Source organism: Paralichthys olivaceus, chromosome 9 (assembly GCF_024713975.1).
Source record: "Paralichthys olivaceus isolate ysfri-2021 chromosome 9, ASM2471397v2, whole genome shotgun sequence".
Classification (NCBI taxonomy): domain Eukaryota; kingdom Metazoa; phylum Chordata; class Actinopteri; order Pleuronectiformes; family Paralichthyidae; genus Paralichthys; species Paralichthys olivaceus.
Genome location: NC_091101.1, coordinates 18,192,293 through 18,209,443, shown reverse-complemented (window position 1 = coordinate 18,209,443; position 17,151 = coordinate 18,192,293). Strand labels below are relative to the sequence as shown.

Sequence of the window (17,151 nt, the reverse complement as noted above, 5' to 3'; positions counted from 1 at the left end):
TGTGCGCGCGTGTGTGCGTGTGTGTGTGTGTTTGGGATGAGGGTAGGAGGTATAGGCCCGTGTGTGTATTCTGCGGCCGTGCGTAAATCTGCACTTTATTACAGTAAAGCCTGTGGAGGTTGCATGGGATTTAGTTTTCCTGAAGTTATAACTCAGCCTGCTCTGTGCCTGTTACTCATATTTAATTATTTGTTCTAATTTTTTTTCTTATATATGGCCGCCGTGCACTTTGGTACAACACTTGCGCTTTTTCTTCATAACCTCAACAACTGATCTCGAAGCAAAACGACGAATGAGATTCACTTCATGTCTTTTTGCTCCGTAAACTGCCTCCCCCCTTCTTCCATCCCTCTCCCTCCCTCCCTCCCTCTCACCACGAAGGCATAGCCTCTCACAGTTTACTCCCCCCTTCACTCTCACTCTCTTCTCACACACGGCACACAGGCATGCTCACACACACACACACACACACACACACACACACACACACACACACACACTCAACACAGTTTGTCTTTGCAGTTTCTGCACTATGAGATTTATGGGGACCTTTGTGAACCCTCACAAGTGACAAGCAGCCTATTAAGTTTCCTATATTCCCTCCATATTTTATTGGCTCGTTGAAACGTGAACGCACCACACGCCACTTAATGTTATGTGCCGTGTACGTGCAGCGTGCACGTCGTCGCTATATGAAATCATTAAGTGACTTTTAGATGAGTCACAAATGTTTGCGGGGGACAGAGCAGCAGCAGTGAAGTGAGGGAGCTGTCATCAGCTATAGGCCCATAATGTAAAGCAACTGTTGCTGGAGAGTAAAAGAAAAACTACTGCACATCTCCTCTGCTTGACAGGTTATTTATTCAATATTTTCTTTGGTTTATATCCACACATGTGGAGTTTGGCCATTGGAGGCTGAAGACTCGTATATGCGAATTATACGTGTCTCCTTAATTTAAAAACAAATTAGAAAATAAGGAATGAGAGAATAAACTATTATGTGAGATATTTTAACTTTTTATTTCCTTTTTAAAATCCTCTTTGCCAGACAGGAGCCTTGACACGTTATTCAACCATAGAAAAAGTTTAAAGTTAGACATGCAGCTTTACAGAGCTCCACTTTACTTACATGTGTGTCTCACCCACTGCAGCCATTTTTTATAATATAATATTTTACACCGCTTCTCGAGCACGTCGCCCTCCGCACACTCTCATTTTCGTTTCTTGCTTTCCTTGACATATAAATTACATTAAATTCCAGTGCGTTAGTTCATCCACTCTCTGGTTTTGCACTCGAACGATTAAAATATTTATTTAAAAATTTGAATGATGCTCATTTGAATTGCACAAAATTGATGAAGACGGATCTGCATTTGTCTAGTTTACAGGCCTGCTGTGCTTTCCTTGCTGCAAATGTGCGACACAGTTAAAATCTTTATTGATCATTTAGTCGTTAAGGCAACGTGCTAAATGATGTAGCAGGTTATTCTGCAGGACTGCAGTATGCATAATTAGATTTTTTTTTACTTATCTCTGCTGGGATTACCTCATTGAGCGTTGGGATAGCCCATTGGTTATAACATACCCTCCTCCAACTGAGCATGCGCGTCACCTTAAAAATATCCCAATATTGTGGTGTGCATACCTCTGTGACAGTGCTGTTGGAACAGAGGGGAGCCATCAGCATAAATGGTAAACATCTCACATTTATATGCTTATTCTGTTTAGGAGTCAGTGAAGGTTATTTCAGTGCATCATTTGATAAATGACCTAAATGTGTGATAATCATTTTCTCATATAAACATCTACAGGCCTGCAGCAGTTCTATTTGTGTGGATTTTTGTATCTTACAGCAAACCTGGGATGTTTTCTATAGTCCATGTTGTCTGGCCTTTAGCCTACACTACGCTTGGCTGGCTCAGGCCGAGTGCTATAGACAAGTTTGTGGACTGAGAGTTAACTCAATAGTGACCAAGGAAAAGTGAACTCTTCATCTCCCTATATGACAAAAGCTCTGTTGTACCTCCATTTAGTAAACACCACTGTGTATTGAAACAGGTTAATGTATCCCAACGGCACAGTTAAATGAAGTATACAGTGATATACTTGTGCTTAAATGGACATTGTGATGTATGAACTTGCAGGATTTTATCATCATATTTATTATTTGCTGTGTTTAATATGACATATCCCAATTCTGAGTTCTGTATTCTCAAAGACACGTTTCTCAGTCCTCTCACATTATGCGAAGACCACAACTGTGTGCAGGCTCAGGTTCTGCATTCATATAACCCAGTTTCAAATAAATACAATTATAGAATAAAATACAATCTGGGCTTACATTTTCTGTTCAGCGAGAATACTCTTCATGAACGCAACATATGCATCTATATTATTTTCACAGTGTTTTTAAGACAATTTGTCATTGTGCGGTATTCTTTAAAATACATGCAGCCTATATGAGATGTAATTTTTCATTTCCACGCAGCGGCTGGTGATGACTAGGGTTTTGTCACCATAGAGGCTAGTGTTCGACAGGACAAATTACAATTTAACTGTTAATTTGGAATTTCCCAATGTAATGCTTAACTGTATATTGCATCGCTATCTGGTATATTTTTGTGTTTTTGTTTGTCATGGGTGAAACGCAAATGTTTTGTCATACCTCATTTATACTTAGTGTTTTTGGATTCAGGTTTATTCTTGCACATATGGCACAAACGTAACTGCACAGATTGTTGTCTATGTTTCCTAAATGATATGGTTGGTTGGGTCTTGAGTGACTGCTACAGTACTTGAAGTTTGCCTTCATATGGCTGATGGAGAGGGCTAATTGACTTCTTGCTGTGATTTACTGGAGCATCTGTCTGCAAATGGACTCATCCCAAACCTGTTAATTCATCTAAATTTCATAAAGTCGTGGCAAGACTGTGCACCGCCATCCCTCATCAATTATAATATGTCAGCACACTCCACACTAATGCATGCAGTGGTTTAAATACACACACACATGCAAAAAAAATCACACACAGGCATACCTGTTTGTAACACATGGACATGACTTTGTGTTTGTTTGAGACACACACACACACACACACCTACACACCTACACACACATGGACACACATGGACACACACTACCTGATAACATTAATGTGTTCTCTATCCTTCTGCCGTTATTATTTTTTGTCTTGTGTTACATCGACTAATATTAGTTCATTATAGCTATACATGCATATTTAAAAATACGAGTGTGTGTTTTTGGCCTTTTATACAAATCATTTTACCAAGAAGTTTATTGGTTCAAGAAATAATAATTTCAGAATATTTCAGTCGTTACACTAAAGCTCTGGTCTGCTTCTGTTTTGTTTCATCTCTGCATTCTGCTCTTTGTTTGTCATTTGTTTCTTATTAGCTGTATTGGGGCTGGTTTGGGCCTTATGGGTGTAAATCGTATTCCCTGACATGAACGTTGGTTGTTGGGAGAGATATTGTTTGTACAACAGTCAGAAATGAATTTGTCTGACCTCACCAACATTAAAAGTACCAGACTCGTAAATCTGGAGGGTTTGAAGGGACTGCACATGTTATCCTGCTGCCATGTGGCACAACGTACATATTAAAATTGAACACTGTCCACATTTCCAAATTTGAAATGATTCATTGTCACGTATTTGTATTCAGCATATATTTTTTTAAATGATAATGGAAAAACATTACAGCAAGATGAGACAGTCCTTGTCCGAGTATTAAATACTAGCAGCACTGGGCTATATATGCACGTCTTTGCTATTACGTTAATAATTGTATTGTATTTCGCTGAGGCTAACTTTATTCCTCCAACATTTATCGACATAAATTACGAATTTGTTCAACTTATTTGACAAATAATATACACACCAATGCACTAATCGGTTATCTACACTCATTTAGAACATTTTTAGTTATTATTACATACATAACGTATTGCAGAGAAACAAATACAATTTTATAATTCATAAAGTATTTTATGTAAAATTACTCATTATGCTGAAGGCCCATTAAGCTATGACCACCTTAAGGACCATTTGCAAATGTATTTGATTTATTTAGCAATTAAATGACCTCAGTCTTTAGCAGTTTAATGCAGAATATTACAGTGTAAAGTTTAGTTGTGAAATAGGCCTATACTGCACATGCAGTGACTCTGTTATTGTAAATGTGAGTCCAAACAGCCTAAGAGAATTGATGTGAACCAATAAAAGTACAGTGATTCTATTATTTTCGCCTGAAAGGAGAACCTGGGATCAGTTGTACCGCAGCTCTGTCACTCCTTTATAGTCCCTGAATGACAGATTGGAAACTTTCACTTTATTGGCCTTCAACCCTCAATCATTTGCGGAAATGCATCGGGTTAAAGGTTGACAAACATGAGCGTCCATTACAATCATGACAGAATTAGGCCGGTTCTGGGCCTGTCTACTATTTTGCGGCACTTAATGTCAAGTGGGCCCCATGCTTTGTCTCAGCCCAAGATCCACTGCAGGTGACGTCAGCATAACAATGTAGAAAAGGATTATTTCTTTCCTTCCTTTTTTTTTTTTTTTTTTTAAAGAAAAAGTTGAAAATTCCGCCTGCTACAGTCTTTGGGAAATAACAGAGGGTTTCACCTTAAACCTATAAGCTGCAGTTCGGGGCCCGTGCCACGTTTTGTAGATTGAAATAAAAGCAACAGATAAATGAATTAGCCAAAGTGCCTCTTGGAGGGAGAAGCAGAGCCATGTCAGAGCGAGGAGGAGACGTGCAGAAATATGCGCTGCGCTACTGGAGCGCGCATGCAGAGCTCGGAGCTGCTGTCCTCACAGCACCCCAAAGTAAGAAAGTTTATCTGAGTTTCCTAGGAACAGTGGAGCCAATCCACTGCCGTTTGTCACGTTTCATAATTTCCATTTTACGTAACCATTTTTTTACACCCGTGCAATCCTGCAAGACGCATGGTGCACGTTTGATGATTATTCATTTATTTAAGCTTGATGCGAAAGAGGAGGTTATGTATAGAAATGGTTCACATTGGGCTCAAAGGTAAAATAGTACATCCTGTTCTGTAGTACTCCCCGATGACACTGCTGGGAAATGTGTGTCTGAAAGAACCTTTTTTTATTTCCTGTCAGATGATTGTGAAATTCTGGTGGTCCGGGCCTGTGGAACCAGGCTACTTGTTGCTATATAGTTTATTTTTTAATCTGGGACATGAGGTCAGCAACAAGGTTTTTTTTTTTTAGCTTAATGCAAAAAATATATTTCTAAATGTAACACAATACTCTCATGGGACCTCAGTTACCTGCATTACATTAAAAATGGAATGTCATATTTTGTGCTCATGCAGTACAAATGTGTTGCAAATAATTTCAAATCACTGATTTAATCGTTAGAATTAGTTTCATGTGACTCTGAGTGTTTTCAAACGTGCCACTCCTCTCAAAATGCTCGTCTTGACAATAATTGGCCTGGACACGCAGTGACCAGTCTCTCTATTATTCTTGCAGGGCAGGAGTGGGACATTTGCTTTGGCGAGATTTCCACTGAAATCAAAGACGGTGGAGGGGCCGTGATTGTCTCGTATTTTGCTCATGTCTGCAGTTTAATCTCTGGACTTGCAGCAGGTGATTAGTGCCATTTTACGCATTAACGTGCGCATTTTTCAGAGGTTTTGGAGACGGGGACTCACGAGCAGGCGCCTGAAGTTAGAGGCAGCGATATTTGGGACCATCGCGGCACGTTTCAAAGCATTTTCTCTGCGATATTTGAAAACGGAGTCGTGCGGTGAACGCCTGCGTGTCCCTTTTAAAACAAACCCAGCGCCTGTCAATCACAGCGCATTCCAACCAATCCCAAAGCTCCCCTTTTAAAAGCAGGTTTGCCTGCTGTGCTTTTATATTGCACCATGGCCTGTTTCGAAGCATTTTTACTACCACGGTTATTGCCACAAATCAAGAGGGCAAAGTGAACGGCATGGGACTCACATCAACTTTAACGAAACCGAGTCTGGTTCCTACTTCTGCGAAGTTCACGGCCAAGAATTTCACATGCAGATGATGTAGCTTACAACAAGGGGGGGAATGGAGAGAGCATTTCTAGGTGTATCCTGATTTGGTTGATTTTGCAAACTCATAGCCACACTCACAACATAACATGTCAAGCCTTCAGAGGTTTAGTGGCTGCCCTCTCTCCTGCGTCAACCCCGGGGAGAGCAATACTGAACCCAGCGTGGTGCTGCCACCTTTGGCAGGGGAGCACATGGGACACCCCACTGGCAGTTCCTTAAAACTCTGCCCCTCGCACAATTTGCGAGACTACCCCGAGACGAGGTCCAGTGCATATGTTGACCATTCGGTGCCCAATTTTTCAGACTCTGGATACCCCAGCCACCGGTTAGAGCACAGCCCTCGGGGCATTATCATTGGAGCCAATTTTTCTGGAGCCGGCATGCCACCCGTCACTGATCAACTGGCATCAAGAGCTAACCAACATGGCGGGATTGGAAGGTATCGCGACTTCCATGGCTGCAGAGACAACAGGAGCCATGCTTTTTTTTACCAGGAGCAGGCCCACGCCTCCACGGACGCACCTCGAGACCTCGGCAGCCAGATGATGCTGGGTCTACCTGGCGACCTCCTCACCCGGACTCATCCCTATGGGCAAACCATCAGCCCCAAGGGAAGCAGCCAGCAGCAGCTCGTCTCACAGTTCCTGGGTCTGTACAAACCCCTGAACATGGCCATCCAGCATGGAGGAGGCGACGCGTTCCTCAGGTGCTCCAAACAAACAGTGAAGCACGAGCTGGTGTGCAAGTGGAGTGACGGCCATGAGGGGGCCGGGAAGCTGCCTTGCTCCAGAGCCTTCGGGACCATGTATGAACTTGTCACCCATGTGACAGTGGAGCACGTCGGAGGACCCGAGCACGCCGAGTATGTGTGTCACTGGGAGAACTGTGCGCGGGACAGGAAGCCTTTCAAAGCCAAATACAAGCTGGTGAACCACGTCAGAGTGCACACAGGGGAAAAGCCCTTCCCGTGCCCCTTTCACGGCTGCGAGAAAGTGTTTGCAAGATCAGAGAATTTAAAGATCCACAAGAGGACTCACACAGGTTAGTTAATCATCATCATCATTATAACAATAATAATTAATGACACTGCAATGGTAATAACAACTATTCTAATGTAGTCAGTATTTTAACGCTTTTTATTAATGTTATCCATGTTGCACTAGTTTAACAGAGTGATTTATTTTATTTTATTTTAATTAAATAATTTGGATATTTTAGCTAAATTATTATTTTTGTTACATGGCGCTGGTTTTCTGTGCCTTCTTTTTTTATTATGATAAATGTTGCCCCCCCCCCCCCCCCCCCCCCCCCCCTGCCCTCTGTTATTTTTCTGGGTTTGTGAGGTTTCATGCAGGAACAACAGCTGAGCAGCAGAGTAGGGAGCCACTTCAGTGCAGTGTGCAGGCCTGGAGGTTTGGGTGCCTCTCCCTCTTCATTCAGTGAAATTATTAAATAAATCCCGGGACACCGGAGAGCTGTGACGTAGCCGTTACGCTGCATGTGCCTCCCAGGGACTCATCCCTGCATGTGCTCAGTAGCACTGCAGCACAGCACATCATACTGATGTGGGCCTGTTGCAGGAAATACATAAAAGTGCGTTGGCCACAGTCAGTAAAAGGAAATGATTATCAGTGTAAATAAAAATTAGTTTCTTGGGGATAATTTATTTATTGCCTTATCATGTCTTATGATAGCCTGTTAGCCCACTTGTCAGGAAGCAGTGTAAACTGATGTCATGTCAAAGATTGTGACTTTATTTGCCCCCCCCCCCCCCCCCCCCCCCCCCCCCGCACAACTAAAATTAGTAAATAATATTTATTCAATGTGTCTTCTTTTAATCTTAGTTTTTCACACGCATCAGAAGTTTGGATGAGAAACCTGATCTCTCCTGGTGCACACACTGAAATTGAAAATCTAGTTGTCAAATGAAGTGAGTGGTCCGCAGAAATAAAAAGGCCTGCACGATAAAATGATATTCATCAGCCGCAACCATTTGCTTGTGGTGTAAATTGTTTTACTAATGAATTCAGCGAGAACGGAGACGGAGAAGGATGACATGTTATTTCACAACTGCACATGCGTAGTGTGTTAATTAGACATCATTTATGTCAGAAAAAACATTTATCAACGTATTGTTCGTTAAACTTTTATTTATGTGTTAAGCTTTTACTGTGTGTGTGTGTGTTCGTGCAGGAGGGACAGACACGCAGCTGTAGGCAGTTTGTGTGCGTGCGTCCGTGTGTGTGTGTGTGTGTGTGCCAGAAGACCAATTAGCATTTAAATGGTCATAATTCACTCTTGCAACTGCATTTAAACAAATCTTTGCATTTGCTGTGGCAGCTTCATCATAATCTGATGCATGTCAACTGGCTGCAGCCTTGTTGGTTCAGTCTGCAGATAAAGTCACTTGTTGCGATCAGGGCTGCAGCAAAGTTACAGCAACTCATGAGAACTCTATTTGAATGACTCATACGTTTATTTTGCACATTAGTAATAATTTAATGCAAAAACATTTGGTGCAAACAGTTCTAGAAATGGTCGATGTGGCCGACTGAAGCCTGGTCTGTGTTTGCAGAGTCCCAAATTGAAAGATGGAGATGACATGGTTATTTTACAATGTGCAGTGAAGTGGATATAGTGTAATTCTTCACGCATTGTTATTCAACAGTGTCACAGGACTGTTACAGGCCTGTTATAAGAACATGGAGAGCATTGCACGGGCCTGTGAGCATATCCGTAACCCGTCGTCATTTCTCTCTTTGCACGTTTAGGTGAAAAACCTTTTAAATGCGAGTTCGAGGGCTGCAGCCGGAGGTTTGCGAACAGCAGTGACAGAAAGAAGCACTCTCACGTGCACTCCAGCGATAAGCCCTACATGTGCAAGGTCAGGGGCTGCGACAAGTGCTACACCCATCCGAGCTCCCTGCGCAAGCACATGAAGCTGCACTCCAACAAGACTAAAGGCGGTGACGCGGAGGCCGAGTCCACCCGCGTCCCGGACGGAGCGCAGATCAGCCCCTGTCACCCCCCAACATCCACCCAAGACGTCCCCATGTCCCCGGAGATTCGAGACCAGTCGACCCCGAGGTCACGTTTCCATCACACGCTTGACAGCAGTTTTGACTACTCCGCACACAGGTCACAGCCCCTGCTGGATCCTCTGCTGCTGCAGAGGGGCGGCTACAGGTCCCAGTCCTCCCAGTACCCCTGCGGACAGACGGCGCACACTTTTGCGCAGAGCTCCAGGACTTTCCCCTCCACCTCTCCCTTCCAGAAGAGTATTGTCAATGGATGGTACACATGTCACAGCGGAGTGGACTCATTCCCACCAAAGCAGTGCAACAACATCCCGTCTCTCTGAGCTCCTGTCGGGACACGTGGACGAATCCACCTATTTTCTATCCATGTTATAACCTGACCGTTCCAGCTGTTTATCTGTCCCTCTGTATTTGTGTGGCCGTTGTATCAAATATCCTGTGACACGTCCTGAGTCATCATATTGAAATGTGGCGAGCTTTACTTGTTGTCGTGAGGCCTGTCTGGTTGGAGTTTGGCTTGTTCCCTAAAGCTTACACATCCCCCCAGTGGGTCATAGGAACTTTTACAACGTGCGTAATTGTTCGCTGTTTTGCATTAATTATTAAAGCTATCTATCTTGAGTGATATTTTTAAAAAAATGACAAAGGATTTAATGGAAAACCTGCCTGAACTTATACTGAGAGGTGGAAGGAGACGTGTTGCTGAATGTAACCCTGAGTGTGGGGCTGTCTGTTGAATGTAAACTAGTTGTACTGTACGTGGGGAAGTATAGAAACATTACTCATGTCTTTATGTGTGTGGAAAGCTGAAATAAACATGTGGAAGCTCTTTCCTTTCGTTACACTTGGAGTCCAGCGTCCTGGGCCTGACGCGTGATATTGTCTGTAATTAAAAATACTGCGAGGCTCAGTGGGTTTTTTATTTGATTTAAATTCCACTTTTTGCCTCCTTTCATTAAACATTCTTGTTTTATTATATGTATATTTCACATTCCCTTGCAAAGTAAGAGCATAAACCACAGCTTTCCTGTTAAAAACCATTCATTAGCATACAGTCCAACTGTACATAAGCCTACTGTATAATTAATTATGTATTCTATATTTTATTAAAGTGTCTATATTCTCTTTGATCAGCCGTGTGTGGTTAAAACCAATCAATGCATTTTATATATAAACCTCTCCTTTTTTCAAATTGTATAATTTCCAGGAGCCGGTATACGCCATGTTTGTAGATCAATAATTTTGAATATTCTTAATCTCCTAAGTATGTGATGATGAAAACAAAGGACAAACAGTCCTCTCTGGTTTTCTGTTTCTTCCCTCCGCCATTAGCGCGTGCGGTCTTTTTTTGGTGGGGGGGGTGTCAGGTGAAACCTATATGTGCCGCAAGGTCACGCGCAATTCTTTCTGTCATTTATCAATATCCTCATATTTATTATTTTCCTCTCCTCCATGTCTTTTGCAGACGTTATCTTATTATTTTCGATGTTTTATTTTGCACATTTTTACTTTCCATCACGTGACGTGATTTCAATCACTCACCTCCAAGTAGAAATCTGCACCGTGACCAAATTATCTCAAAATATTGTTTTGTGCGAATAATAACTCAGCAGTCCATTATTATTCACATGATTATTTTATTTTATTTTATTACAAATTCATCTACTTCGATTTACCATGTGAATTATTTAATTTAGCTCTGCACCTTAAGTGAGAATTACTACAATTGCTGGATTTCTCTGTTAAAAGCACAATACTTCTCTGAGATCAATGCGTTATATTTAATTAGAAAAATTGTTGAAAATCTTTGGGAAAAACTTTTGTTGGTTTTCTTTGTTTGAAGGCACACACCGATAATACTAAAATGCTTGCTTCATTTACCAGATTTACCTTTTGATGACATATTTGCTCATGTTTCCTTGTTTTTTTCACTTTCTCTAAATTTCATCAAGTGTTTCATTATTGCAGAGAAGTGAACTGAGGACTTTTCTTTGTAAAGCCTGTCTCTGTCTCGGGCAGAGCTTGAATTCAGTTCCTCCACTAAGCCTGGTGCAAAGGCTAAACTCATCTGTAGTGAGTTATTATCGTCATTCTTAGTTTGCACTGCTTGAAAGGAAACAGTGATCAGGTTGGAGCACAGTTAATGAGGCGTTTAAAAAGATGTAAACAGTGAGTATCTGTCCTCATTCCGCTCAGGAAAGTTCACTGCAGCAGCTTGATTATCTCGGAGGTCAATTTGGTCACAATTATGATGAATAAGGTAATGGAGAGAAAGAAAACCTCTGTTTCACTGCCTCTAGCAAAGCTTTACACTTTGGACCTGTATGTATGGGTCAGCATTTTATACCATTAAACATGCAAATGATGTCTGTCATTATATAAATCAAATTTCTTCACCATATCAAAAGGAGATCAGGCCAAAGGTGCACTAATTTTACATGTCTTTGAAATGTATGCTCACGGTGACAGCTGACTGTAGCTGTAATAAGGCTGTTCTTTATTTCAGATTAAAGGTTTGATGGTGGGACAGTTGTCTGGACAGCCATCAAAATGTATGTTGGACCAGACGTTTTCCCTCCAAACACAATAATACATTTGAGGATCTGCAAAAGAGAAAGCTTTGTTCTTGTGATATCGTTCTACGAAGCCGCTTGAATTATTTTTGTTTCAAATTTAGGAAGAAAATACAAATAGGGTTTAAATTCTTTCATATTTCTAAGTGAAGCATTGAAAGTGGGCGACTATGTTTTATGTGCCGACAGTGTAATTGTTCTTGAGATGGTGCAAAGCTGTGATAAACTTGTTTTTGCCATTTAATCTATGTTGCACATGATGCTCATGGGTATGTGTCTTTAGGGAGAGTCAGATATTTTGGATGAGGCATTTTTGCAAATCCCTCTTGAGTTTGACTGCAGTTAATTTTCATTTTCATCTCTCCGTTTGGCCTCTTACTGAAAATCAACTGCAAGTCCGGTACCTTGGTTTAAATTTTGACAACAACCAGCTTGAACTGTTTCGTTCGCGTAGTTTGAACGGTTTTAATTTAATTTATTTTTCCCTAATGAGTGGTGAAGGTGTACCTGCAAATTGTGCTGCTGTATCAGATTATTAGAGACAATACTTTTCAACATTAAGTGGTAAGTACGTAGTATCATGTGGTCCAAGATGTATCATTTAACATGGTTGATGTCAGATGATTCAGCTGTGAAGTGTTTCTTTCTTCAAGTAAATTGAGGTGAAGTGCTTTGGCTTTGATCTCTGCACTTTAATGATGCGATGACTGAAATTCATTAGATAGCTTCTTCTGTGTTTGCAACCTTATCAATAGCTTGCATCAAATGCTTTTGGAGTGGCTCTGGTATCAATGATTTTTTAAGCGATCTCAAAATATTCTGTTTCTTTCTAAATCTCATCCAAACTCAACTATTCAAACTCCCAAATTCTGACCTTTCTCCTCTTTTCCCAAAAAATAAATCTCTGTAAAACACAATAGAGGTAATCAAACACTATTTTCTGGTACTGTATGCGTTTAGAAATGCGTTTCCCCCCCCCCCATTTCTTGTTTGAAAATGTGTAAGAAGGCAAAGGAACGTTGAATTTCGCCAAGTACAGTGTGTAACCGTCTTGTCGTGTGTTCTGACCAAGCTGTGGTAATAGTCCATCATCATTGAACCCTGCCACACCCTCCCCCCAGTAATCACAACTGATTAGACCTCCGCTTCCCAGTTTGCCACTTGTCCGCCGCCATCTTTACTCTTGCGCTCTCTGCCTAGCAACAGGCGCAGGCACCATTTTGGACGAGGTGTGTAAGCGAGTATACAAAAGATTAATGTAAATACATCCATGTCACCTTGGGATCCAGAGAATTGCCATCTTCACCTCCCCCTGGGTCGCTGTTATGCCATACTTGGGTTGAGCCCCAGCTGTGTACCAGGGGGTGGGCTGCTTTGTCACACCGGGTCTTTGGTTTTCTGCATCATCATAACCATGTATGACATCTTGCGTAACTTACACTGTGCACCTCCCATACTTCTCCAAGTAAGGTTTAAGCACCGTACTCTGACAGCTGGCGAGGCTGTGTCAGTGTCGACTCTGACTGACCAAGTGTGATTTTAATTGGATCGCTGGCTTTTTACCCCCAAATTTCCCCAGGTCAAGCCAGTGGTGCTGTTCCTCCCCAATTCGCCTTCTTTTTCATCCACCCTCTGCCCCCCCAGTTTTTCTTTTTACCAGACCCTTTTGTTTCTCTGTCTCATCTACTTCTTTCCCTGCAGCTCCTGGCTATCATCACCCACTCTGGCCCCGTCATGATGATCACCTAATCTCTGCCAGTGTAGTCCCATGGTAAGTAGGTGTGCTCTGCCAGATTCTCCTCCAGACATGCATGGACCTTGACTCAAATATCCGCTTTCTTCTGTACACTGGCCCTCTCTCCATGGAGAATTGCATTGTAAACCTAGATGTAGCCACACTGCTGCTTTATATATATATATATATATAAATTCTTTTCATGTTAGAGAATGATAGCTGCTGAGGGGCTTTGGTATCCAAGTGCCATAGATTCCAACAATGCATTATGAGGGCAATTGTAACAATGAAGACAGATTGATTTTTAAAGTAAAAGATTGAACACTATATACAACTCTCAATAAGATGAAACCATGCAGTGAAATGAACATGTACCTCTTGTCACTTGTTCCTTTCAGTGAAACGTTAGTAATGCAATCTGTTTCATGTCTAAGCCTGTGTTAATTTGACAGCTTGACAATTAATAAGCTTTTAAAACACACCATCAGAAGCAGGGCTCTTATGTAAGACAATGCAATCGTTGTAATTATATGCACATGTTTCGTGTGTTTACAAACCATTAAATGGTGAACAGGAATGTAGTCCCATGCAGCGCTGTGCTCTCATGATTTAACCAGAATGATCCGTTAGATTTTTTCCCCCATCTTCATCTGCACTGCATTTGTCTGTGTAGTCCAGCCTGTACCAGGGCTTATTAAACCAGGCTCCTATTCACTCTTACCAACAGTCGCTTCCCTGTCAACTTAAGCCCAAGCCCCTGGAACACTCAGCTCTCCCTACTATTGTTGCAGAATTTGCCAAAACCCAAGTAACGCTGAACAGCCGATATCCAGCAGGATAGAGAGAGATGCCCCGCCTATCCTCATATCTAATGCATATTTGTCTTTTGATGAATTGCAATTTGCCCCTGTGGATGGTTCATAAAAAGATGTCTTTTTTTCTTCTTTTTTTCATTTATTATCCATGCCTTACATAACAGATATTTTTGACAGTTTCTGATGAGCCAGTTTCTGAGATATCATGGAGACTTTAATGGTCTCCTATGAGCTGGTAAGCTCAGGAGGTAACCACATGACTGACAATGATTATCTCATGTGCAGAATAAACAACAATCTGAAAGCAAAAGTTTCTCCGATACGGCCTGCGGTATTTGTTGTGGGCCTGTCGCAATGCAAAAGCAAAATAAATAATATTTTAAAAGTCCACATCTTTCAAAATTCAACTTCCAAGGTTTTTTGGGAGTAAAAGTAGGTTGTATGGGGTGAGCGGACCTTTGAAGATCTTTCAAATCCTGCAAGCTCCAGGCCTATGAGATGCAATGCCACCCTTTTAAGGGAATGACCATAACTTTGGTCCCCTTGCTTCTAATCCCTCCTCCAGACCTCTGTCATCAGAGATCAACCGGGCTGAGCCTTAATGTCCTCCACTTGCTGGCAAGGGCAGCTGATAGCTTTCATGTATGTGAAGAGCCAGATGAATATTCTTAAATCTGCACGTTGGAGCAGGAATTGATGCCGTTATCTTCGACTGCGCCTCTTAACAGTTTTACAGTATGTTGTTGAGAAATTATCAGTTACAATTTACAGCCTGGGCTTAAAGATTCACATTTTACAGAATGCGTTTGAAGTGTTTTTGAGAAAATGTTAAAAACGACTTTGATCACAACACCTAAAGAGCACAATGCCTTAGATTTTACAAAAACAGTGCAAAGAGACCCCAAGTGCCTGTTGTCTTTGCTCTCTCTCAAAACTATCACATTTCATTAGCAACGTTTCAGTTCTGTTGTGAGATACAGCGTTTGAATACTTTTTGCATGATTTCTCAAATCTCTGCCGTTTGAGGTTGAACTTAAAAAAGGGATCAGATTGATCACGGTCCAGGCTGTTTCAAAGCACTGAGTAATCGCGAGTGTTTAATTTTATCTGTTGCAGTATGCATTGCAAGGCGGCTGTAATCAAGCCTGTGAACTCCACATCTGAAGGAAGGATTCAGATTTTATTGAAGTGGATCCATTCACTGAACACGGATGTGTTGGAGTGCTCAAGCTTGCACTCCTTGGTATGTGGCCGTCAAATTAATATGTACTTGACATGATGCTGTATGTACTTTTCTACCGATGCCTAGTGCTCATAGCTGTGCTAGAGGTCCACGGGGGTCACATTTGCGAAAGCGGTGAGCGAAGACTCACAGCGATCTCGCTGTTAACCTTCAGCGTTACAAGAACACCCCAGGGCCCAACTCTACAATGATGGATGCAGGGTTGCGTGGGTTAGGGGTGGCCCCCCACACACAACCCAGGAATTCCCCATGGGCCTTTTCAATTACAGTTTGACCGAGCTCCGCACTGTGATGATATGTTGCTTTAAGGCTGTGACATTAATGGAGAGGACAAATGTGATTTGGTTTGGTGTTGACCCAAAGTGCATGAGACAGACAGCAGCACGCTCGTGGCACACAGGCAGCGGAAGGAAATGGGTAACCTACTTTTGCTTTATTTGTATACCGGCATCAATAAAACAATCCAAACAGAGCAGTGTCATTTAGCTCTCTCTGTAGTTAAAGGACTATCGATGGACATAGTTTATCATCAGCCACAGACTAAAGGGAGCCACAAGGGGCATGAGAGAGAATAATTAGCTGCTATTGCTGCTTTGAGGAGCCCAGGTAACGGATTTAAAAGCAGCAAAGAGAGAGTGACGTACTGCCCTTTCATCTTTTTGATGATCAATAAGGCGGCCTAACCTCGTATTGGATGTATACTATGATGTGGTAATGGGATGTTCTCTGTGTGTGCATGTGTCGGCGTAGGTGTGTGAGAGCACATTTAACACAAAAAAAACTGCTACAGCAAGTTTGTCCCAGGATCAGTATTGTGCCAGGATCACTGCTGACTTATAGCCGTGAAGTTTCTACTGATGACTTTCAAAAAGTACAAGGCAGAGCTGACTGCATCTATTTCAGGCCACAGGGAATAATCCTGTGTTCTAGGTATCTGGAAGAGACAGAGGATCAAAAATCAGTCTCCTATGCAACAGGTGAGGGTTTCTCATAGTTCCTCCAAGTCCATATTTAATGTGGAATACTGAGTTAATTAGCTCTCTGCCCCAGTATCGGCCACATCTGCTGCTGTTGCAAATGTCATTGTATTCCTTTGGTTATGTAATTGACCAAATTACGCAACACTTCTGTGGAACTGGGGTTTGTCTTGGAATTATTAATCTGAAACCAAAATAGAACATATTCCCTTGGAAATGCAAAGCCTTCAGGATAATAAACACAGAATCTCTGCGCTGCTTTGACAGATATCGGGTCAATACCCAAACTATATCTGATTACTGGAAAAGTTTTGCTGTTAGTTTGCAGACACAGAAAGTCAATTCTTTTTTTTAAATTGTGCAATATCTGAAACTTTTGGGTGCATTAGCATTACGAATAAATGAATCACTAAAAACTATGCTTGTACTGTATTTGACTGGTGGTATTATTATTATTATTATTATTATGAAAAACATAAGTAACTATACTGTACATTAACTAAATTCAGAATATTCTTTGCTGAGGGGCCATGCCAAGGAGCCTGAGAGAAAGACAGAAACAATTTATTACCACACAGCTACACTGTAGGTAACAGAATTGGTTTTTTATGCATTTAAAAAATGTTTTTTCCATTTAGTTGCTTTTATCAACACACTAAGTAAAGAAACCAGCCACTTGCATGAA

The 17,151-nt window shown here is 41.6% G+C and overlaps 1 protein-coding gene and 1 long non-coding RNA gene across 4 annotated transcripts in view; both read left to right on the top strand.

Moving 5' to 3' along the window:
• The window catches only part of LOC109626545 (uncharacterized), a 79,141-nt gene that overhangs the window by 46,615 nt on the left and 15,375 nt on the right, over positions 1 to 17,151 (top strand). Inside the window, exons 3-4 of one of the 3 annotated variants that reach the window (XR_011244040.1) lie at positions 13,398 to 13,467; positions 15,363 to 15,489. This is a non-coding gene — a long non-coding RNA (uncharacterized lncRNA). Of the gene's footprint in view, positions 1 to 13,397; positions 13,468 to 14,158; positions 15,490 to 17,151 lie in introns of all 3 variants that reach the window. The other 2 variants (XR_011244038.1, XR_011244039.1) reach the window with 2 other exon arrangements.
• Positions 4,601 to 9,952, top strand: zic6 (zic family member 6). The gene is made up of 2 exons (XM_020082560.2): positions 4,601 to 7,126; positions 8,857 to 9,952. Exons 1-2 carry the CDS (start codon positions 6,172 to 6,174, stop codon positions 9,444 to 9,446), a joined length of 1,545 nt encoding a protein of 514 aa, XP_019938119.1. The 5' UTR covers positions 4,601 to 6,171; the 3' UTR covers positions 9,447 to 9,952.

Coding starts and splice junctions, on each gene's coding strand:
- zic6 (XM_020082560.2), top strand. CDS start 6,172: ATGTCAAGCCTTCAGAGGTTTAGTGGCTGCCCTCTCTCCTGCGTCAAC. Junction 7,127..8,856: donor CCACAAGAGGACTCACACAG/GTTAGTTAATCA, acceptor TTGCACGTTTAG/GTGAAAAACCTTTTAAATGC.